The sequence below is a fragment of the Chlorocebus sabaeus genome, chromosome 6 (genome assembly GCF_047675955.1).
Source record: "Chlorocebus sabaeus isolate Y175 chromosome 6, mChlSab1.0.hap1, whole genome shotgun sequence".
Classification (NCBI taxonomy): domain Eukaryota; kingdom Metazoa; phylum Chordata; class Mammalia; order Primates; family Cercopithecidae; genus Chlorocebus; species Chlorocebus sabaeus.
In genome coordinates, this window is record NC_132909.1 from 53,073,709 (window position 1) to 53,097,880 (window position 24,172).

General features: G+C 45.7%; 1 protein-coding gene and 1 pseudogene across 2 annotated transcripts; one reads left to right on the plus strand and one right to left on the minus strand.

The window, feature by feature from the left end:
• Positions 1–515: 515 nt before the first annotated feature.
• ZNF426 (zinc finger protein 426) lies at positions 516–14,287 on the plus strand. 2 transcript variants are annotated; one of them, XM_007995173.3, is made up of 8 exons: positions 516–1,037; positions 1,265–1,351; positions 3,586–3,734; positions 4,969–5,057; positions 6,495–6,621; positions 7,842–7,922; positions 9,366–9,448; positions 11,421–14,287. In XM_007995173.3, exons 3-8 carry the CDS (start codon positions 3,710–3,712, stop codon positions 12,666–12,668), a joined length of 1,653 nt encoding a protein of 550 aa, XP_007993364.3. In that variant the 5' UTR covers positions 516–1,037; positions 1,265–1,351; positions 3,586–3,709; the 3' UTR covers positions 12,669–14,287. The 2 variants fall into 2 exon arrangements, with proteins under 2 accessions (XP_007993364.3, XP_072873088.1); XM_073016987.1 differs by having other exon boundaries at positions 516–1,351.
• A 2,033-nt stretch (positions 14,288–16,320) lies between these two features.
• Positions 16,321–22,980, minus strand: LOC140711915 (actin, cytoplasmic 1-like; annotated as a pseudogene).
• Positions 22,981–24,172: the final 1,192 nt, after the last annotated feature.

Here is a 24,172-nt window from a genome sequence, read left to right on the forward strand (position 1 = left end):
GGGTCACACGGTGCTGGGTGGGGAACTCCTGAGACTCACTGCCCAGGAGAAGAATGTCACAAGGTCAAGAGATCAGTTGGGGTGGGGCAGGAACAAATCACAATGGTGGAACATCATCAGTTAAGGCAGGAACTGACTGTTTCACTTCTTTTATGGTTCTTCAGTTGCTCCTGGCCATCTGGATGTATACGTGCAGGTCACAGGGGTTATAATGGCTTAGCTTGTGCCCAGAAGCCTGACAAGGAGCTCAAGACCAACCTGGCCAGCATGGCAAAACTCTGTCTCTACTAAAAATACAAAAATTAGCAGGGTGTGGTTGGACGTGCCTGTAATCCCAGCTACTTGGGAGGCTGAGGCAGGAGAATCGCTTGACCTGAGAGGCAGAGGTTGCAGTGAGCTGAGATGGCTCCACTGAACTCCGGCCTTGGTGACAAAGTGAGACTTTGTCTCAAAAAAAAAAAAAGGCAAAGACGTTTTAAAGCAAGGCAAAAAACCCAGAAATTATTTTTTAAAACAATTCTTTTGGCTGCATAGAAAATGTTTTTTACATCAAATGTTGAAATAGTAACACAGCAAAATACGTAGTTACGTATTTTCTAGATGCATTGTTAATGCATTGGCTCCTTCCCCTACGGCCCGCCCCGCTGCGGCCTCGCCTGCAGGCCTGGCTGTAACTTCAACCTTTTCCTCTGGGCCTGGCCCCACCTTCCTCGCCGCCCCCGAGAGTGGGCCCCGACACTTGCCCGTAGACTGGCCCACAGGCCTGGCTCTAACCTCGACCTTGTCCTCTGGGCCTACTTCTGCCTGCAGCCCCCGCGCTGAGCCCACCCTAACGTCCTCCGCAGCCAAGCAGGAGAAAACTAGAATTTTTCTGCCTCGAGGAGGTCTTACATGGCAGAAACGCTAGTACCAAAACCCCGCCCGGCCCGTGGCGGAGAGCTGAAATGACGTCAGCGGGGCGCCCTTCGTTCTGTGACGGCAGCTGTGAGCGCCTGAGAGTCTTTTTGCCTTTCAGAGTTAGGGCCTCTCTATCGTTGGTGAGTTCCGCGGAGATGAAGTGGTTTGGGGGTGAAGGACGGGTTTGGCCCGGACCTTAGAGAGGCCTGGCCCACTCCTCTCGCGTCCGTAGGGGCCGCTGGCGTCCGCTCGGACCGTCGCTCCCCGGGAGGAGTCGGGCGTCTAGTTGCGGTGTCCGCAGTGTGTTTTCATCTGTGCCTCCCTCTCCAAAGGCCTCCAAAGCAGCGTTTGTGAATTTTTTTTCCAGCAGGAAAATAATTTCCGCCTTTTGCATCCACGTTGGCTCCGTCCCCAGGGTCCTTCCGGTTCAGGGACCTGGCGATTTCTGAGTTCGGTAAGCACTGGGTGAAAGTTGGTTCTAGGGGGCCTTTTCTGTCTTGTCTTATGCAAACGAATATTTCATCTGTAAGTTTGGTTTCGTCTTTGTGCGTTGTATTTTATTTTTGACTATTACTTTCATGGCGAAAGATAAAGATACTAGGTTTATAGGGTGTGCATATTTGTGTATGTGAATACTAACGTTTGTAGACCGCCAAGTCTTTGTGCTAAAGAATACTAAAAATAATAACTTATTCTCTTCGAATGGAGTTCCTAGGCCCGTACATCCCAAGAGGGCTTCACAATCAGACCTCCAGAACGAAAGGATGAAGGCTTTATTATTTTAGTATCACAGTCATCAAATTTACAGTTAACTGGGTGGTTGGATTAAGGAGTTCGAAACCAGGCTGGCCAAGATGGTGAAATCCCGTCTCTACTTAAAAATCCAAAAAAAAAAAAAAAGAATTAGCTGGGTGTGGTGGTGGGATCTTGTAATCCCAGCTACTTGGGAGGCTTAAGGCAGGAGAATCACTTGAACCCAGGAGGCAGAGGTTGCAGTGAGCTGAGATCACACCACTGCACTCCAGCCTGGGTGACAGAGTGAGACTCTGTTTCAAACAAACAAACAAACAAACAAAGGATGTGTGTATTTTAAGCTACATTGATTATATATCAATGAAAAAAAATAAAAGTTGACTGGGTATGGTGGCTCACACCTGTGATCCCAGCACTTTGAGAGGCTGAGGCAGGAAGATCTCTTGAGCCCAGGAGTTTAAGATCAGCCTGGGCAACACAGCAAGACTCCATCTCTCCAAAAAAAAAAAAAAAAAAAGAAAGTAAAATATTCTATACAGATGCCACCAAACTGAATATTTGTGGGCTTAGTGAGCCCTAGGACCCCCAGTTTGAGACCCTTGGGAGTAGGTGTGATCCATACCGGGAGTCCAGAACTGTGGTTTTTGTGACTTTAGGGTTTTAGTCTTATTGGTAGAATGAGGCCTGTAGAGTTTTTGTGAATTTGGTTCATGGATAATTAACTGTGGAACGTTCACTGTCCTGATTATTTGACTCCCATTCTGTAGGTCATTGTTTGAGCCACTGTTTCATGTTTAATGATTGTCATTAATTTTTTTTTTTTTTTTTTTGAGACGGAGTCTTGCTCTGTCACCCACCTAGGCTGCAGTGCAGTGGTGCGATCTCGGCTTACTGCAACTTCCACTTCCCTGGTTTGAGCGATTCTCCTGCCTCAGCCTCCTGAGTAACTGGGATTACAGGTGCACGCCACCATGCCTGGCTAATTTTTGTATTTTTAGTAGAGAGGGGGTTTCTACTGTGTTGGTCAGGCTGGTCTTGAACTCCTGACCTCATGATCTGCTGGCCTCGGCCTCCCAAAGTGCTGGGGTTACAGGTGTGAGCCACCCTGCCTGGCCAAGTAAAACCAAACTTTGGTGGAAAAAAATTAAGCAGATAAATACTGTGAAAAGGTCTTCTCTTTGAAGACCCGTATAACAGACCAGTGTTGGGCACAGAGCAGTTTGGCCTTGCCTCTCTGACAGTGTTAACTGGGAGTGCAGGTTTGTTTGATTTGAGTGTTTCCAATCAAGGCCCTGTTGAGGCTACCCAATACTTAAAGTGTACTGTGAGGGTTTTTTTGTTTTTTTTTTTTAATGTGTGTGTGCAAAACTTGTACTTGGATTCAGGTTCTGGTTTACCGCTTCAATTTTATTTTTTTTATTTTTTTTTAATTTTTATTTCTTTTTTTTTTTTTTTTTTTTGAGACGGAGTCTCGCTCTGTCGCCCAGGCTGGAGTGCAGTGGCCGGATCTCAGCTCACTGCAAGCTCCGCCTCCCGGGTTTACGCCATTCTCCTGCCTCAGCCTCCCGAGTAGCTGGGACTACAGACGCTCGCCACCTCGCCCGGCTATTTTTTTGTATTTTTTACTAGAGACGGGGTTTCACCGGGTTAGCCAGGATGGTCTTGATCTCCTGACCTCGTGATCCGCCCGTCTCGGCCTCCCAAAGCGCTGGGATTACAGGCTTGAGCCACCGCGCCCGGCCCTTTTATTTCTTTAGAGATAGGGTCTTACTATGTTGTCAAGGCTGGTCTCAAACTTCTGGACTGAAGCAGTCTTCCCACCCTAGCCTCCCAAAATGCTGGGATTACAGGCATGAGCTACTGCCCCAGCCAGTGTATATGTTTTGATGACTGATGATGAAGTACTGCTTGTTGATTATTGATTCATACCAACAGGAATCCCAGTAACCCTGTTTAAAGAGGAATGGAGATTGCCACTGTCCATTTAGATTAATGAGGTGTCCTGAAGTGATGTTGACATCAATGAAAGGAGGGTTCTGGCACATTCTTACCTCACAGGATGGCAGGTGTTGATTTGCCCCATGGTAAGCTCTGTTGCTCTTTTTCGGATATCCTGCCCTAGGTTCTCTCTGCACAATATAGGGCCTAGTGGTTTGGGCTGCTGGTCATGTTACTGATTCGTTTGGGAGGTACTGAGCAGGGCCGGAACGTGCTGTTTTGTGAGTCAGCCCTTGCCTGGCTATGAGTTTTGGAAAGAGTACTGTGTAATCTCCTTCATGAATTTTAATCAGCATGCTAGAGTCACATGCTCTGGGTGTATGTTTTCTTTTTTTTTTTTTTTTTTTTTTTTGAGACGGAGTCTCGCTCTGTCACCCAGGCTGGAGTGCAGTGGCCGGATCTCAGCTCACTGCAAGCTCCGCCTCCCGGGTTCACGCCATTCTCCTACCTCAGCCTCCCGAGTAGCTGGGACTACAGGCGCCCGCCACCTCGCCCGGCTAGTTTTTTGTATTTTTTAGTAGAGACGGGGTTTCACCGTGTTAACCAGGATGGTCTCGATCTCCTGACCTCGTGATCCGCCCGTCTCGGCCTCCCAAAGTGCTGGGATTACAGGCTTGAGCCACCGTGCCTGGCCTCTGGGTGTATGTTTTCTTATGGGTGAAATGACACCATTGTACTTTTCCTGACGGGCAGCACAGCTCATCGTCACCTTTAGGACTGCTTTGGCATTGTATGGCAGTAGGTTGTATGTTTGTGTTTTCTTTCTTTTTTTTTTTTCTGATACAAAGTCTCACTCTTTTGCCCAGGCTGGAGTGCAGTAGTGTGTTCATAGTGCACAACAGCCTCAAACTCCTGGGCTCAAGCAATTCTCCCACCTCCGCCTCCCAAGTACCTGGGACTGCAGGCACATGCCACCATGCCTGACTGATTAAAAAATTATTTCTGTAGAGATGAGGGGGTCTATGTTCACTATGTTGCCCAGGGTGGTCTTGAACTCCTAGGCTTAGAAATCTTCCTGCCTCAGCCTCCCCAGAGTGGTGCATTACCACGCCGGGCTCGTTGTAAAATTTTTTTGTAGATACAGAGTCTCACTGTGTTGCCCAGGCTGATCTCAAACTCCTTACCTCAAGCAGTCCTCCCACCTCAACCTTCCAGAGCACTAGCATTACAGATGTGAGCCACTGCAACTGGCCTCATGTGTGTTTTCCTGATTTTGCAGGAATATATGGGAATTTCATACTAGGAGGTAATGACCTCTAGGTAGGTGGATGTGGGGATTATGGTCAGCCCGGGGTTCTCATGCCTTTCGTTTTCTTACAGGACATTATCTTTCTGGGGACCCAGTTTGCCTTCATGAAGAAAAGACACCAGCAGGAAGGATAGTGTCTGACTGCCTAACAGGTTATCAGGTAAAAAGCAGCTGTATCCTTATACGTAGTGACATACTTGCATCCACCAGGTAGACACATTTCCCTCTAGGCAGACTTGTCTCCAGGCTTCTTTGTTTTTTTTTTTTTTTGAGACGGAGTCTTGCTCTTTTGCCCAGGCTGGAGTGCAGTGGCATGATCTCGGCTCACTGCAAGCTCCGCCTCCCGGGTTCACGCCATTCTCCTGCCTCAGCCTCCCGAGTAGCTGGGACTACAGGCGCCCACCACAGCACCCGGCTAATTTTTTTGTGTTTTTAGTAGAGATGGGGTTTCACCATGGTCTCGATCTCTTGACCTCATGATCCGCCTGCCTCAGCCTCCCAAAGTGCTGGGATTACAGGAGTGAGCCACCACGCCCGGCGTCTCCACGCTTCTTAAAGCAAATAAAGAGTCATTCAAGGACTGAATCCCCGTTTGAATTTACCCAAAGAATGGGGCCTCCCATATAGGAAGGTGTTAACTTGGAAATCATCCCAAGCCGGGCATGGTGGCTTACACCCATAATCCCAGTACTTTAGGAGTCTGAGGCGGGCAGATTGCTTGAGTACAGGAGTTCAAGACCAGCCTGAGCAACATAGTGAGACCCTGTCTCTACAAAAAATTTAAAAATTAGCTGGGCAAAGTGGTGCATGACTGGACTCCCAGCTACTTGGGTGGCTGAAGTGGGAGGATCACTTGAGCCCTGGAAGTTGAGGCTGCAGTGAGCTGTGATTGCAGCACTGCACTCTAGCCTGGACAACAGAGCGAGACTCTTGTCTCAAAAAAATAAAAAAAAATAAAGTGTCCTTTCCTCAAGTTGTTTATCAGCATTGATCAGATGTCTGGAACGTGCTGAGCAATGTGCTCAAATAGATGGAAATAAGATGAGATCTCGGCCAGGCACGGTGGCTCATGTCTGTAATCCCAGTACTTTGGGAGGCCGAAGGGGGCAGATCATGAGGTCAGGAGTTCGAGACCAGCCTAGCCAGTATGGTGGAACCCCCATGTCTACTAAAAATACAAAAAATTAGCCGGAAATGGTGGCATGTGCCTGTAATTTCAGCTACTTGGGAGACTGAGGCAGAATTACTTGAACCCAGGAGGCAGAGGTTGCAGTGAGCTGAGATCGCACCACTGTACTCCAGCCTGGGTGACAGAGTGAGACTCCATTTCAGAAAAAAAAAAAAAAGATGAGATCTTCCTAGTCTGGCTGTGCTGAGATAAATTCATATTCAAGGAGTGCCATTAATAAGCTATGAGTGGAGGAGATGACAGTGAGTATGTTTAGGGAGTGAGGAGTTTCTAGGACCGTAAACCTTGGGGCTGGCCATTGCAGCCCTTGGAATCCTGCATAGGCATTGGGTCCCCCTTCCTCATTCTCCAGTAAATGCTGATGGGCTTGTTACTTGGCTCCAATCAGCGTTGTGTGTGATGCTTTAGGATTCAGTGACCTTCGACGATGTGGCTGTGGACTTTACCCAGGAGGAGTGGACTTTACTGGACCCAACTCAGAGAAGCCTCTACAGTGACGTGATGCTGGAGAACTACAAGAACCTGGCCACAGTGGGTAAGACTGGCCTCATCCCTTGCAGCCTCCTATGGAACTGATACGTACTTACTGTTTTGCAGCATTGGCAATGTCAACTCCGAATACAAAGAGAAATAATAGAGACATAGTCCCTGTCCTAAATAGATTTTAATCTACTGTGACCGTTCTCAAAATGTGGTCCAAGATTAATAGCAACACCATCTGCCTGTTAGAAATGTACATTTTCCTTCTGCACCCAGAAACCTGGAGTTGAAGTCCAATCATCTGTATTTGAAAAGTTCTCTTAATCCCAGCACTTTGGGAGGCCGAGACGGGTGGATCACGAGGTCAGGAGATCGAGACCATCCTGGCTAACACAGTGAAACCCCGTCTCTACTAAAAAATACAAAAAAACTAGCCAGGTGAGGTGGCGGGCGCCTGTAGTCCCAGCTACTCGGGAGGCTGAGGCAGGAGAATGGCGTAAGCCCGGCAAGCGGAGCTTGCAGTGAGCCGAGATCGAGATCCGGCCACTGCACTCCAGCCTGGGCAACAGAGCGAGACTCCATCTCAAAAAAAAAAAGAAAAGTTCTCTGGATGACTCTGATGCATAATAATGTTTTCGAAAACACTGGGGTAGTTGTTTCCCCAGAAGAACGAAGATGTCTGTTATACTTCCTTATTTCGTATTTGTTGTTGTTGTCGTTCTTGTTGTTTTGAAACAGTTTCACTCTGTCATGCAGGCTGGAGTGCATTGACATGATCTCGGCTCACTGCAACCTCTGCCTCCTGGGTTTAAGCAATTTTTGTGCCTCAGCCTCCCGAACAGCTGGGAATAGCTGGGATTACCGGCATGCACCACCACACCTGGCTAATTTTTTTTTTTTTTTTTTTTGTATTTTTAGAAGAGATGGGGTTTCATCATGTTGGCCAGGCTGGTCTCGAACTCCTGACCTCAAGTGATCCTCCTGCCTCAGTCTCCCAAAGTGCTGGAATTACAGGCATGAGCCACCACACCTGGCCATTGTTTTGTGTTTGATCAAAAGTCTTAGTGCTTTTTAAATGTGTACATAAGCCTGGATTTTGGTTTTAGGGGACAGAAGTAACCAGACTGTTTGGGGCACAGTCAGAGTTGTTATTTGCATTTTTAGCCCTTTTGAAATAGCTTCACCACTGTCATTAGGTCTGTAGTTCCTGAATCATAGAAAGGTTAGTAATCTCTTGTATGAGCCTCTTCCATTAATGTATTTCTCTGTGCTCAGGAGGTCAGATCATCAAACCCAGTCTGATCTCTTGGTTGGAACAAGAAGAGTCAAGGACAGTTCGGGGAGGAGCTCTCCAAGGTGAGTGTTCATGAAGAACAACTCTGGTTGATGAGAAGTTCAGTCCGTTTGGAAGCATAATTAGGAAACTTTTTAACATGTACTTTCTCCATGCAGGTTTAGATAAAGTTAGGAAATATTTAACTTCCCACACGCTTTTACTTACAGAACAGTACCCCCTTGTCTGTGATTTCACTTTTCACGGTTTCAGTTATCTGCATTCAACCATGCTCCAAAAACATTAAATGGAAAACTTGGCTAGGCATGGTGGCCCATGCCTATAATCCCCACACATTGGGAGGCCTAGGTGGGTGAAATCATTGAGCACAGGAATCCAAGACCAGCCTGGGCAACATACCGAGACCCTTGTTTCCACAAAAAATACAAAAATTAGCCGAAGGTGGTGGGATGCACCTGCTGTCCCAGCAACTCAGGAGACTGAGCTGTGAGGATTGATTGAGACTGGGAGGTCAAGGCTGTGGTGAGATGTGATTGCACCACTGTACTCCAGCCTGGGTGACAGAGTGAGACCCCGGCCACTGACCCCCACTCTGCAAAAAAAAAAAAAAAAAAAAAAAAAAAAAATTATAGAAATAAACAAAACAATTCATAAGTTTTAAATTTCTCATCGTTCTCAGTGGCATGATGAAATCTTATGTCATCTTGCCTGGGATGTGAATCATCCATTTGTCCAATATATCTATGCTGTGTACACCACCTGTCAGTCACGTAGTGGTCATCTCAGTTACCAGATCGAATAATCACAGTATGTACAGGGTTCAGAACTAGCCATGATTCAGGCATCCACCTGGGATCTTAGAACATTTCTTTAATTGTTTAGATATACGCTCTTTTTTCAGAAATTTCCCACTTTCATTTCCTGATACTATCTATTCACTATCAGTTTTAATTTTCACAGCATCAATTTGTCATAAACGATTGAAAAGTTTTACCCCATGTCCTTGTCTTGGCCAGTTTTGGATCATTTGGCCCCTTTGGATCATTTACATCAAAACCAAATTTTTAATGTAGCCCAGATCCCCAAATGTCTTTCTGCTTTTTCTTGCCATGTTTAATTTGAAACAAATAGAAACGAGTCATATTGTTTTCAACTCTTTCCATTTCTTTCTGCAAATCCTTTCATTTGTTCTTGTTGTGGTTCACTCGTTTCCAAGGCTGGAAGGCAGTGGTATGATCTCAGCTCCTTGCAACCTCTGCCTCCCAGATTCAAGAGATTCTTCAGCCTCAGCCCCGTGAGTAGCTGGATTACAGGTGCTCACCACCACGCCCAGCTAACTTCTGTATTTTTAGTAGAGATAGGGTTTCGCCATGTTGGCCAGGCTGGTCTCAAACTCCTGACCTCAAGTGATCCACCTGCCTTAGCCTCCCAAAGTGCTAGGATTACAGGCGTGAGCCACAGCGCCTAGCCTGAGTCCTTTTCTTTGTTTGTCTGTTTTATTTCAGGATGGGAAATGCAACTTGAAACCCAGTGGTCTACACTTCAGCAGGACTTTTTGACGGGTCAGACATCCATCGGGATACAATTGGTACGATTTGCAAGGGATATTTTTTATCTTCCACCCTCAGAGAAAATCAGGAATTCTATTATGGGAAGTTAGCAAAAATAAGATATTTGAGAGAAGTTGCATACACACAAGAGGAAGCGAAGAATCTGGGGATGCTCCAAATGTATTGTGAAACTTGTTTCTTCAGAGCTTTTACACATTCCCACATATGTAACTAGGCATTGAGTTTTGTTTTGGTGTTTTTTTGAAACGAAGTATTGTTCTGTCACCCAGGCTGGAGTGCAGTGGTGCAATCGTGGCTCAGTATAGTCTTGACCTCCTGGGCTCAAGTGATCCTCCTACCTCAGCCTCCCTTAGTAGCTGGGACTACAGGCATGCACCACCACACCCAGCTAATTCTTTAAAATTTTTGTGGAGACAGGGTCTTGCTGTGTTGCCCAGGCTAGTCCCAAACTCCTGTGCTCAAGTGATCCTTCGCCTCAGTTTACAGAAACGCTGGAATTACAGGCATGAGCCACCACATCTGGCTTAGGCTATGAGTTGTTTTTGTTTTTTTTTGTCGAGACAAGGTCTTGCTGTGTCACCCAGGCTGGAGTGCAGTGGCACAAACATGGCTCACTGAAGCCTTGACCTCTTGGCTCAAGTGATCCTCCCACCTCAGCCTCCTACGTGGTTGGGACTACAGGAATGCACCACCATGCCCAGCTAATTTTTTTTTTTTTTTTTTTTTTGAGATGGAGTCTTGCTCTGTCACCCAGGCTCAGTGCAAACTCGCCTCCTGAGTTCATGCCATTCTCCTGCCTCAGCCTTCCAAGTAGCTGGGACTACAGGTACCCGCCACCATGCCTGGCTAACTTTTTTGTATTTTTAGTAGAGATGGAGTTTTGCCGTGTTAGCCAGGATGGTCTCGATCTCCTGACCTTGTGATCCGTCCGCCTCAGCCTCCCAAAGTGCTGGGATCACAGGCGTGAGCCACTGCGCCCAACCCAGCTAACTTTTTGATATTTTTTGTAGAGGTGGAGTTTTGCCATGTTGCCCAAGCTGGTCTGTAACTCCTGGGTTCAAACGATCCACTCACTTTTGCCTCCCAAAATGCTGAGATTACAAATGTGAGCTACTGCACCCATCTAGACACTGAATTTCAAAAATAATTTCTTGGAATTCTACAGAAATACGTTTTTTAAATTATTATTATTATCTTGACATAGCATCTCGCTTTGTTGCCCAGGCTGGAGTGCAGTGGCACGATCTTGGCTCACTGCAACCTCCGCCTCCCAGGTTCAAGCAATTCTTGTGCTCAGCCTCCCAAGTAGCTGGGCTTACAGGCATGTGCCACCAAGCCCAGCTAATTTTTGTATTTTTAGTAGAGACAGGGTTTCACCATGTTGGCCAAACTGGTCCTGAACTCCTGACCTCAGGTGATCTGCCCCGACTTGGGCTCCCGGAGTGCTGGGATTACAGGCGTGAGCCACCACACCTAGCCAAGATTAAAGTAGATGGCACAACATTCTAGAATAAGAGTTAAGTCGTACCACTTAAAATAAATCTACAGGGCAGGACCTGAATGCGAGTAATAAAAATGACATCAATTATAATCACCATTATAATGTTTGTAGCTTCAGATGGGTATATCTGTTAATATGTTTGAGAAAAGGCCGGGCGCGGTGGCTCAAGCCTGTAATCCCAGCACTTTGGGAGGCCGAGACGGGCGGATCACGAGGTCAGGAGATCGAGACCATCCTGGCTAACACGGTGAAACCCCGTCTCTACTAAAAAATACAAAAAATTAGCCGGGCGTGGTGGCGGGTGCCTGTAGTCCCAGCTACTCGGGAGGCTGAGGCAGGAGAATGGCGTGAACCCGGGAGGCGGAGCTTGCAGTGAGCCGAGATTGCACCACTGCACTCCAGCCTGGGAGACAGCGAGACTCCGTGTCAAAAAAAAAAAATATATATGTTTGAGAAAAATCCTTAAATCATCATCATCCCTTCAACAGGAAGGAAAACACAATGGAGGGGAACTCTGTGACTGTGAGCAATGTGGAGAAGTCTTCAGTGAACACGCATGCCTTAAGACGCACATGAGAACTCAAAGTACAGGGAACACTCATGACTGTAATCAGTATGGAAAAGATTTCCTTACTCTGCATGAGAAAACCTCTACTGGTGAGAAGTTTAATCAGAGTGAAAAAATCTTCAGCCTGACACCAAATACGGTATACCAGAGAACTAGCGCACAAGAAAAGTCATTTGGATGTAGTCGCTGTGGAAAATCCTTCATTAAGGAGTCATACCTTCAGGCACATATGAGAACTCACAATGGAGAAAAACTCTATGAATGGAGGGATTATGGGCCAGGTTTTATTGACTCCACAAGCCTTTCTGTGCTTATAGAAACCCTCAATGCAAAAAAGCCCTACAAATGTAAGGAATGTGGAAAAGGCTATAGGTACCCAGCCTACCTCAGTATTCACATGCGAACCCACACTGGGGAGAAACCATATGAATGTAAGGAATGTGGGAAAGCCTTCAATTATTCCAATTCATTTCAGATACATGGAAGAACTCACACTGGAGAGAAACCCTATGTATGTAAGGAATGTGGGAAAGCCTTCACTCAGTACTCGGGCCTTAGTATGCATGTACGATCTCACAGTGGAGACAAGCCCTACGAATGTAAGGAATGTGGGAAATCTTTCCTTACATCTTCACGCCTTATTCAACATATAAGAACTCACACTGGAGAGAAACCTTTTGTATGTGTTGAATGTGGGAAAGCCTTTGCAGTTTCCTCAAATCTTAGTGGACATTTGAGAACTCACACTGAAGAGAAGGCCTGTGAGTGTAAGATATGCGGGAAGGTATTTGGATATCCCTCATGTCTTAATAATCACATGCGAACGCACAGTGCCCAGAAACCATACACCTGTAAGGAATGTGGGAAGGCTTTTAACTATTCCACCCACCTTAAAATTCACATGAGAATCCACACTGGAGAAAAACCCTACGAGTGTAAACAGTGTGGAAAGGCCTTCAGCCATTCCAGTTCATTTCAAATACATGGAAGGACTCACACCGGAGAGAAACCCTATGAATGTAAGGAGTGTGGGAAAGCCTTCACGTGTTCCAGTTCCTTTAGAATTCATGAAAAAACTCACACAGAAGAGAAACCCTATAAATGTCAGCAGTGCGGGAAAGCTTACAGTCATCCCCGTTCACTTCGAAGACATGAACAAATTCACTAGTGAGAAACTCTGTCCATGTAATACATGTGGGAAAGCTCTCATTTGTTCCAGTTCACTTCAAAGACATGAATGAATGAGCTCTGGAGAGAAGAAAGTCTACGAAAATTATTTAATTCCTGTAATGCCAGCACTTTGGGAGGCTGAGGTGGGCGGATCACTTGAGGTCAGGAGTTTGAGTCCAACCTGGCGAAACCCTGGCTCTACTAAAAATATAAAAAATTTAGCCAGGCATGGTGGGTGCCTGTAATCCCAGTTACTTGGGAGGCTGAGGCAAGAGAATCGCTTGAACCCAGGAAGCAGAGGTTGCAGTGAGCAGAGATCATGCCACTGCACTCCAGCCTGGGCGACGAGACTCTGTCTCAAAAAAAAAAAAATTTATTTGATTAAATTGAGTCTGTTAGGGTACATCCCTAATCCAATATGACTGGTGTCCCTATAAGAAGAGAAAGACACAACTGGGATGACAAATAGAGAAGATGATGTGAAGTCATCAGATGATAGCCATCTGCAAGCCAGAGGGCCAGGACAGATCCTTCTGTCAAGGCCACCAACCCTGCTGGCACCTTCATCTTGGGCTTCCAGAACTTTGAACAAATAAACTTCTCTTGTGTGAGCCACCCAGTCTGTGGTGTTTTGTTGTGGCGGCTCTAGCAAGTGAATACAGTAAGCAATAAGCAAAAACGTTTATAGATTGTCCAAAAGCCTTAATATTCACATGCAAAGCCATGCTGGAGAGAAATTATATGAATGTAAGACATGGGAAAGCCTTCATTCAGTCTTCAGTCCTTTGTACATACAGGAGGAATTACATAGGAGAGAAATTATATGAATGTAAGACATGGGAAACCCTTCATTGAGTCTTCAGTCCTTTCTACATACAGGAGGAATTACATAGGAGAGAAATTATATGAATGTAAGACATGGGAAACCCTTCATTGAGTCTTCAGTCCTTTCTACATACAGGCGGAATTACGTAGGAGAGAAATTGTATGAATGTAAGGCACATGAAAAAGCCTGTGAATGTTCACTGTATTTTAATATTCACATGCAAGTTGTCTGGATATAGACTGTATGAAAATAGAGGGGAAAAAAGGAAAGAAAGTTTCTTTTACTGTGAAAGTAAGGAATGTGACCCAATACACCATATTGGAACTTGGAGTGGACCGAAACCCCATTAGGATTGTGGAAAAGCTTACGTTAATGTTTTCTACCTTCTAGAAGGTGTAAGAAGTCAAACTGGAGAGAAGCCTTCTACCTGTAATGCATGTAGGAAGCCTTACATTAATTCCACAGAAATTTTTTTTTACACATCGAAAATTACCTCAAAACCCTGGGAAGGTAAGGAATGTGGTATATCCTTTAAATATTTCACATGCCATAATATTTACCTGAATTCTCATAATACTGTACTGTTTCTTGAGTAGTGTTAGTACCTTATACTATCAAAATAATCCTAAATCCTTCCTCTCAGACCTTCCTTCATTACTGTATTTCACTTATATGCATATACACACACACAAAATTAGCATATGTAATCTAATACATTGTAGCTGTTTTTCAGAAGTTACCTGTTAGATCAATTAAGAATTAGAAAAATAAACATTTTTATTTTACTTCTATGCTCAAAGTTGGATGTCATTCTTATACTTGATCCTCAAAACTTAAAGCATTTTCCCCCTCAGGCTTCTAAGAAAATTTTTGTTATCTTTGATATTCTGTTATTTTTAAATGATATGCCTAGGTACAGGTTTTCGGTGCTTGTCCTGCTTGGTGTTTGCTTAGCCTCCTGGATTTGTGTTTTGGCGTCAGTTAATTTTGAGAAATTCTGTCATTATTGTTTCAAATGTTTCTTTCCCTTTTTTTTCTTTCCATCTGATATTTCCTTTATATGTAGGATACAACTTTTCTAGGTATCCCACAGTTCTTATATCTTGTTTTTTTATTCTTACTTCTCTTTGCTTTTCAGTTGTGGATGTTTCTACTGATATATTCTCAAGCTCTTTAGTTGACTGTTTTCTGGCCAATAATAAGCCTACCAAAGACATTCTTCATTTCTGTTGCTGTCTTCAATCTCTAGCAATTCTTTGCGGTTCTTAGAATTTCCATTCTGTATTTACACTGCCTGTCTGTTCTTGGATGCTGTCTGCTTTATCCAGTAGAACCCAGGGCATATCAATCATAATTGTTTTAAATTCCCAGTCTGATAATTTCAGCAATCCTGCTATGTCTGGTTCTGGTTCTTACTCTTTCTCTTTAAACTAACTTTTGCCTTTTAGTATGCTTGTAATTTTTCCTTAGCTGGACATGGCATACTGGATAAGAGGAACTGCTGTAAGCAGGCCTCTAGTAATGGTGGTAAGCTGTGGGGAGAGGGGCAGTGTTCTATTGTCCAGGGATAGATGTCACTCTTTTAGTGAGTCTGTGCCTCTGCACTGTGAACTTCGTAGTTTTTCCCACCCTTTAGTTGGGTCAGGATGTATAGAGTTGGCTGGAGTTGGATATTTCCCTTCCTGCAGGTCACTGAAGCTCTGACTAAAATTCTGGGTGCGGTGGCTAATGCCTGTAATCCCAGCATTTTGGGAGGCCAAGGCAGGCGGATCACCTGAGGTTGGGAGTTTGTGACCAGACTGAATCGCTGGAATCCAGGAGGTGGAGGTTGCAGTGAGCTGAGATTGTGACACTGCACTCCAGCCTGGGCAACAGTGAGACACTCTCAAAAAAAGAAAAAAAAGGCCGGGCATGGTGGCTCATACCTGTAATCCCAGCACTTTGGGAGGCTGAGGCAGGTAGATCACAAGGTCAGGAGATTGAGACCATCCTGGCCAACACGGTGAAACACCGTCTCTACTAAAATTACAAAAAAAATTAGCTGGGCATGGTGGTGGGCACCTGTAGTCCCAGCTACTCAGGAGGCTGAGGCAGGAGAATGACGTGAACCCGGGAGGTGGAGCTTGCAGTGAGCTGAGACCTCGTCACTGCACTCCAGGCTGGGTGACAGTGTGAGACTCTGTCTCAAAAAAAAAAAAAAAAAAAATCGATGCTCAGCCCTTCTTGAACATGAACTCATGGTGAACAGAACCCTATGAATGTGAGGAATATTGAGAAGCCATCACTAGTTAGTTACTCAAACCTTATTGAATGTGTGAGAATTTACTCCGGAGAGATGCCCTTTCAGCATAAGAAATGTTGGAAAGGATTTGTATAATCTTTTTTTTTTTTTTTTTTTTTTTTTTTTTGAGACGGAGTCTTGCTCTGTAGCCCGGGCTGGAGTGCAGTGGCCGGATCTCAGCTCACTGCAAGCTCCGCCTCCCGGGTTTACGCCATTCTCCTGCCTCAGCCTCCGGAGTAGCTGGGACTACAGGCGCCCGCCACCTCGCCCGGCTAGGTTTTTTTTTTTGTATTTTTTAGTAGAGACGGGGTTTCACCGTGTTAGCCAGGATGGTATCGATCTCCTGACCTCGTGATCCGCCCGTCTCGGCCTCCCAAAGTGCTGGGATTACAGGCTTGAGCCACCGCGCCCGGCCGTATAATCTTTCCTTTTTAATATCCACATACAAACTCACTGGAGAAAAACCCTAAAAATGTAAAGCGATGTTGAAAAACCTACAGTTATTTAAATTCATTTCAAGTATGTGAACTCACTGTAAATAAATCCTGTGAATGTAAGTAGTATGATAAATTCTTGAAATTTTTTTTTTTTTTGAGATGGAGTTTTGCTCTTGTTGCCCAGGCTGGAGTGCAGTGGCTCAATCAATCTTAACTCACCACAACCTCCGCCCCCCAGGGTTCAAGTGATTCTTCTGCCTCAGCCTTCCAAGTAGCTGGGATTACAGTCATGTACCACCACGCCTGGCTAATTTTGTATTTTTAGAAGAGGCAGGGATTCTCCATGTTGGTCAGGCTTGTCTCGAACTCCTGACCTCCAGTGATCCACCCGGTTTGACCTCCCAAAGTGCTGAGATTACAGGCATGAGTCACCACACCCAGCCAATTCTTCAATTCTTAAAGTCCCTTTCCATATCATTAAAGAACTCACACTGGAGAGAAAGCTTATCAATGTTAGGATTGTGGGAAAGCTCTCTGTTGTTCCCATTTACCTGAAAGATGTGAACAAAGTCACATTGTAGAAAAATGCTATGAGAGTTGGGAATCTGGAACCACTTCTTTATTATCTCACGTCACAATGAACTTGTAAGAATTCACAGTGGCGGCCGGGCGCGGTGGCTCAAGCCTGTAATCCCAGCACTTTGGGAGGCCGAGACGGGCGGATCACGAGGTCAGGAGATCGAGACCATCCTGGCTAACACGGTGAAACCCCGTCTCCACTAAAAAATACAAAAAACTAGCCGGGCGAGGTGGCGGGCGCCTGTAGTCCCAGCTACTCGGGAGGCTGAGGCAGGAGAATGGCGGGAACCAGGGAGGCGGAGCTTGCAGTGAGCTGAGATCCGGCCACAGCACTCCAGCCTGGGCGACAGAGCGAGACTCCGTCTCAAAAAAAAAAAAGAATTCACAGTGGCAGGAAACCCTGCGTATATGGAAAATATGGGAAAGGCTTCATTTACTCCTTAGGACAGATACCACAAAACTCTCACTAGGAGAAAACCTATGTTTATAAGGAATGTGGAAAATCTTCACTTATTCCTCAAGCATATCAAGGTATATGTCAGGATTCTCAGTGGAGAGAAGCCGTATTGATGTAAGGAATGTGGGAAAGCCTTTGCCTGCTACTCAGTCCTTGATAAACATTTTAGAACACAAACTGAAGAGAAACTATGAATTCAAGAAGTGTGGCAAAACCTTTTTATGTTCCACAAGCTTTAATCATACACCATTGTATGCTGGAGAAGAACTTGATGAATATAATAAGTGGAATGGCCTAGATCAAGGGTCCCCAGACCCCTGGGCCATGGACTGGTACTGGTCTATGGCCTATTAGGATCCAGGCCGCACAGCAGGAGGTGAATGTAGGATGAGCAAATATTACTGCCTGAGCTCCACTTTCTTCAGATCAGCAGCGACATTAGATTCTCATAGGAGCATGAACTCTATTGTGAACTGCACATGCAGGGGATCTAGGTTGCGCACTCCTTATGAGAATCTAATGCCTGATGATCTGAACTGGAACAGGTTAATCCCCAACTCTAGTCCGTGGGAAAAATGTCTTCCACAAAACTGGTCCCTGGTGCCAAAAAGTTAGGGTACCACTGTTCTGGATTATGTCCCATGTCCCATCCACCCATTAACAGATTAAGGCTTTCATCCCTAGGACCTCAAGGGATGGTATTTGGAGATGTGGTGGTATTTGGAGATGTGGTTTTTTAAAGAGGTGATTTTAAAATGAGGCAGTTAGAATGGGGCCCTCATTCAATATGACTGGTTTCCTTATAAGAAGTGAAAGAGATACCGGGGTAGCAGGAACAGATGTTTATGTGAGGTGACCAGAAATGGTTACCTGCAAGGCAAGGAGAGATTCCTGGAGGAAATGCTTCTTTTAAGGCTCATTATAGAGGAAATCATCCTTATCTACACTTCGATCCTGGACTTCCAGCCTCCAAAATTATAAGCAAATAAATTTCTGTTGTTTAAGCCATCCAATGTGTGGGGTTCATTTTTTTTGGTCAACTCTAGCAAAATAATGCAGTGAAGAATGTGAGAAAACCTTTAGGTATTCCATAGTCTTTAATATTCATGTTCAGAGTTACAATGGAGAGAAACCTTATGAATGTAAGGAATGAAGTGTTTTCTGTCTGTGTAGTGTGTGTGTGTGTGTTTGAGACACGTCTTTCTCTGTTGCCCAGGCTTGAGTGCAATGGCATGATCTTGGCTCACTGCAACCTCTGCCTCCTGGGTTCAAGTGATTCTCCTGTCTCAGCCTCTGGAGTAGCTAGGATCAGGCACGTACCACCATGCTCGGCTAATTTTTGTATTTTTAGTAGACCTGGGGTTTCATCATGTTGGTCAGTGTGGTCTCCAACTCCTGGTCTGAAGTGATCCGCCCACCTCAGCTTCGCGAAGTGCTGGGATTACAGGCGTGAGCCACCACACCTGGCCTCCTTTTAGTCTTTGGTCTGCTAAACATGAGAAATCACGCAGTAGACCATTTCAGTGAATCTAAGGCACGTGAAAAACCATTTTATTATCCCTTAAAGCATCCGAACTCATCTGGTGAAAGAACTTATATCAAGTGAGAAAAAATAATATAAAGAAGAGGTTTCTTGTAGTATGAAATCAAAGAAGGTGATCTTGCACAACATGGAAGAGCTTAGAGTGGATTGAAACCCCATCATAAGGAAATGTGGGCCGGGTGCAGTGGCTAACCTGTAATCCCAGCACTTTGGGAGGCTGAGGTGGGCAGATCACTCGAGCCCAGGAGTTCGAGACCAGCCTGGGCAACATGGTAAAACCTCATCTCTACAAAAGTACAAAAATTAGCTGGGCAGGGTAGTGTGTGTCTGTAGTCCCAGCTACTGAGGAGGCTGAGGTGGGAGGATCACTTGAACCCAAGAGGCGGAGGTTGCAGTGAGCCGAGGTTGTGCCAGTGCACTCCAGCCTGAGTAACAGAATGAAAACCTGTCTCAAGAAAAAGTTGACTCAAAAGTAAGAGGAAAAAAGGAATGTGGCAGGGCTTTTAAAAACTTTTCATACCTTATAGAAGGTGTAGAAACTCGGTGGAGAGAAACCTGCTTGTAAATCAAGTGGAATCACCTTTGTTCATTCATAAGGCTTCTTTTGTACATTGTGAATTGCTGTGAATTTCAAATTCCTTAGATATTTCACATGCCATAATATCTGCCTGGTGGAGCCACGAAGCATGTCCCTTATTTAAAAGGTCAGGTAGGGGGCCTGGCATGGTGGCTCACACCTTTAATCCCAGCACTTTGGGAGGCTGAGGTGGGTGGATCACTGGAGGTCAGGAGTTCAAGTCCAGCCTGATCAATATGGTGAAACCCTGTCTCTACTAAAAATACAAAATAAGCCGGGTGTTGTGGTGCATGCCTGTAATCCCAGCTACTTGGGAGGCCCGGGCAGGAATTCAAGACCAGCCTGGCCAACATGGCAAAACCCCATCTCTACTAAAAATACAAAAATTAGCCAGGCATGGTGTTGGGCACCTGTAATCCCAGTTACTCAGGAGGCTGAGGCAGGAGAGTTGTTTGAACCCAGGAGGTGGAGGTTACAGTGAGCTGAGATTGTGCCACCGCACTCCAGTCTGGGCGACAAGAGCAAAGCTCCATCTCAAAAAAAAAAAAAAAGAAATGTCAAGTAGGGGCTTTCAGCACTTTGGGAGGCCAAGATGGGAGGATCACCTGAACCCAGGAGTTCACAACCAGCCTGGGGCAACATAGCAAGACTCTGCCTCTATTAAGAAAAAGAAAGAAAGAAAAAAAAAAGGTCAGATAGGGACCTAGTACTAATCTCTTTCTGAAACTGAATGCTTGACAGCTCCAAGGAATTCAGTGACCAGCAAGGGACTGTCCCAGTAGGCTTTGCTGGTCACATAGAAATGGAAATGGAATGAGTGCAGCAGCCTGACATTAGCAGCCTTGTGGCTTTACCTATCGGCAGCTATATCTTTTGGAAAGACTTTATCATAATTTTATCATGCATTCCTCTACCTGAAGCTAAGCTGCTGCCTCAAGGGGACTCTTACTGCCTGGGTAGGCCTCTTCAGTCACGATTGGAATAAGCTGAAAGCTGAATGTGTCCACTGGGTTTCTGCAGGCACCCAGCCTTGGAATGCAGTGGCACAATCTTGGCTCACCGCAATCTCCACCTTCCAGGTTCAAGCGATTCTCCTGCCTCAGCCTCCTGAGTAGGATTACAGGCATGTGCCACCACGCCCAGCTAATTGTTTTGTATTTTTAGTAGAGACTGGATTTCTCCACGTTGGTCAGGCTGGTCTCGAACTCCCAACCTCAGGTGATCCACCCGCCCGCCTCAGCCTCCCAAAGTGCTGGGATTACAGGCATGACCCACCGTGCCCAGCCGTGGAAGCCTTTCTGTATCACTCTTGTTGCAAACAAGATAATTCATTTTGGGGGTACATTCAAAGAAATGACATGAAGATGAAACTGTCTTTCTGTGTGTCCTATTCTCAGATAAGACTTGTGGCCCCTTAGTTTTCTGTGGTGGTTTTATATGATTAAATTTGTTCTTGAAAGAGTTTCTGAATATATTACTTGTTCTGTTACGCACGTTTGATACATTAGCGCTTTCTTCATGACTGCGGCTGTAAACACTTTCTCATTTGCATTATACGTTCATTTAACAGTGAGTTTGTCTTTAACTGCCAAGATAAGGTTTGCTTTTGTTTTTTGTTTTTCCATAAAATCCAGATTCTGCAAAATTTGGTGATTTTTTGTTTTTGTTTTGAGATGGAGTCTCGCTCTCTCACTCAGGCTGGAGTCCAGGGGTGCAACCTCTGCTCACTGCAACCTCTGCCACCTCCCCTGGCTGTCATGAGGGATTATTAATAGATGCTTTTAGATCATCCTCTCTAGTGCCATTGACAATTGGTCATACCATGGGTCTACCTAGCATTTCTTTTCTTTACTTTTTTTTTTTTTAAGGTGTACGTTTTCATTCAACATGTCAAGTCAGTGTACAGGTAAGCCCGGGCTGCCTCCATTCCTCCACCCGCTCCCAGGGAGACCAAAAGCCTTTCTACATCTCAAGTTGGGGGGCAAAAAAGGGGGGCCATGATGGCTGATCATTCAAAATTAAACAAAATAAAAATATAAAGGCAAAGATTTTTTTATAAATTGCATTATATAATTTACATGAAAGCAATGCTATCACCACCCCATGTGAACTTGGGAGAGGACTGGGCATTCTCCTTAGAAGTGGGGTGGCTTTTGGGAGGGCAAGGGACTTCCTGTAAAAATGCACCTCCCAGCCGGGCGCAGTGGCTCACGCCTGTAATGCCAATATGGGAGTCTGAGGCAGGTGGATCATGAGGTCAGGAGTTCGAGACCATCCTTGCCACTATGGGGAAACCCCATCTCTACTAAAAATACAAAAATTAGCTGGATGTGGTGGTGCACCTGTAATCCCAGCTACTTGGGAGGCTGAGGCAGAAGAATCGCTTGAACCTGGGAGGCGGAGGTGCAGTGTGCCGATGTTGTACCACTGCACTCCAGTCTGGGTGACAGAGCGAGACTCTGTCTCAAAAAAACAAAAAAACAAAACAAAAAAAAGAGAATGCCCCTCCCAATATTTGGAATGACTATTAAAAGAAAGAACAATGTATAATCAAGTCCTCAGCTGCATTGTAGAACATTTGGGATTCCTTGCTCCAACTAACTGCTGTCACCTTCACCATTCCAGGTTTTAAATCTTAAGCCAAAAAAAAAAAAAAAAAAAATTGCCAATCTCACCTTATTTTCTGCATAAGTTAGGTTTTTGTCAAGAAAGGTTATAATGTAAGTCACCGTCTGCCTAGAACTATTGGCAGTAGGGTGGACAATGCAGAGGCCGGACTCCTGGTATTCTTGCTTGCTGATCCACATCTGCTGGAAGGGGAACAGCGAGACCAAGATGGAGCCACTGATCCATACAGAATATTTGTGCTCAGGAGGAGCAACGATGTTGATCTTCTTCATGCTGGGAGCTGTGGTGGTGATCTCCATCCTGTTAGCAATGCCAGGGTACATGGTGGTGTCGCTGGACAGCACTGGGTTGGCATACTGGTCTTTGCAGATGTCCATGTCACATTTCATGATGGAGTTGAAGGTAGTTTCACGGATGCCACAGGATTCCATGCCCAGGAAGGAAGACTGGAAGAGTGCCTAGGGACAGCAGGGACCCCTCGTTGCCGATGGTGATGACCTGGCCGTCGGGCAGCTGGAATCTCTTCTTCAGGGAGAAGCTGGAGGCCATGTGCAGGGACAGCAGTGCCTGGATGGCTATGTACATGGATGGGGTGTAGAAGATCTTAGACATGATCTGGGTCATCTTCTCATGGTTGGCCTTGGAGTTCAGGGGGGCCTCAGTCAGCAGGACTGGGTGGTCCTTGGGAGCCACATGCAGCCCATTGTAGAAGGTGTGGTGGTAGATCTTCTCAATGTTGTCCCAGTTGGTGATGATGCTGTGCTTGATGGGTATTTCAGGGTCAGGTTGCCTCTTTTGCTTTGGGCCTGTTCACCCACATAGAAGTCCTCTGACCTATGCCCACCATAATGCCCTGGTGCGTGGATGCTCCACGATGGAGGGGAAGACGGCCTGGGGGGCATTGTCCCCTGCAAAGTTGGCCTTGCACATGCCGGAGCCATTGTCAACTACAAGCACCTCAATATCATCACCCATGGTGAACTGCCAGCAGGTGTGTATAGGCGGCGCAGTGGGCAGGGACAAGGCTTTGTGCTCACGGGATAGTTGCAGTCTTAATGGTTGCATTTCTTCTTTTAAAAACAATTTTTAAAAATAGAGATGGGGGGCCAGGCGTGGTGGCTCACACCTGTAATTCCAGCACTTTGGGAGGCTGAGGCAGGCAGATCATGAGGTTAGGAGATCGAGACCATCTGGCTAACACAGTGAAACCTTGTCTCTACTAAAAAATACAAAAAAGTTAGCCAGGCGTGGTGGCCGGCACCTGTTGTCCCAGCTACTCAGGAGGCTGAGGCAGGAGAATGGTGTGAACCCAGGAGGTGGAGATAGCAGTTAGCCAAGATCGCACCACTGCACTTCAGCCTGGGCAACAGAGCGAGACTCCGTCTCAAAAAGAAAAAAAAAAGATATGGGGGTTTTCATTGTGTTGCCCAGGCTGGTCTAGAACCACTGACCTCAAAAGAGCCTCCTGCCTTGGCCTCCTAAAGTGCTGGGATTACAGGCATGAGCAACTGCACCTGGCCTTTATTTTATTTTATTTATTTTATTTTATTTTTTATTTTATTTTATGACAGAGGCTCACTCTGTTGTTCAGGCTGGAGTGCAGTGGTGGGATCTCAGCTCACTGCAGCCTCTGCCTCCTGGGTTCAAGCAATTCTCCTGCCTCAGCCTCCCGAGTAGCTGGGACTACAGGTGTCCCCCACCATGCCTGGCTAATTTTTGTACTTTTAGTAGAGATGGGGTTTCACCATGATGGTCACGATGGTCTTGATCTCCTGATCTTGTGATCCGCCTGCCCAGGCCTCCCAAAGTTCTGGAATTACAGGCGTGAGCCACTGCGCCTGGCCCTTTATTTTTATTTATATATTTTTTGAGACAGAATTTTACTCTTGTTGTCGAGGCTGGAGTGTAATGGCACGATCTCAGCTCACTGCAACCTCTGCCTCCCGGGTTCGTGATTCTCCTGCCTCAGCTTTCTGAGTAGCTGAGATTACAGGGGTGTGCCACCATGCCTGTCTAATTTTTTGTGTTTTTAGTGGAGATGGGGTTTCACCATATTGGACAGGCGGATCTGGAACTCCTGAACTCAGGTGATCCACCTACCTCGGCCTCCCAAAGTGCTGGGATTACAGGCATAAACCATCGTGGCCAGCTTCCTTATTCTTTTATTTATTTAT

Bases quoted from the DNA above. Each gene is read 5' to 3' on its own strand.
- ZNF426 (XM_073016987.1), top strand. From the start codon at position 3,710: ATGGCAGGTGTTGATTTGCCCCATG. The intron at 6,622-7,841 runs GTAAGACTGGCC...CTCTGTGCTCAG, and splicing joins CAAGAACCTGGCCACAGTGG to GAGGTCAGATCATCAAACCC. The intron at 7,923-9,365 runs GTGAGTGTTCAT...GTTTTATTTCAG, and splicing joins TCGGGGAGGAGCTCTCCAAG to GATGGGAAATGCAACTTGAA.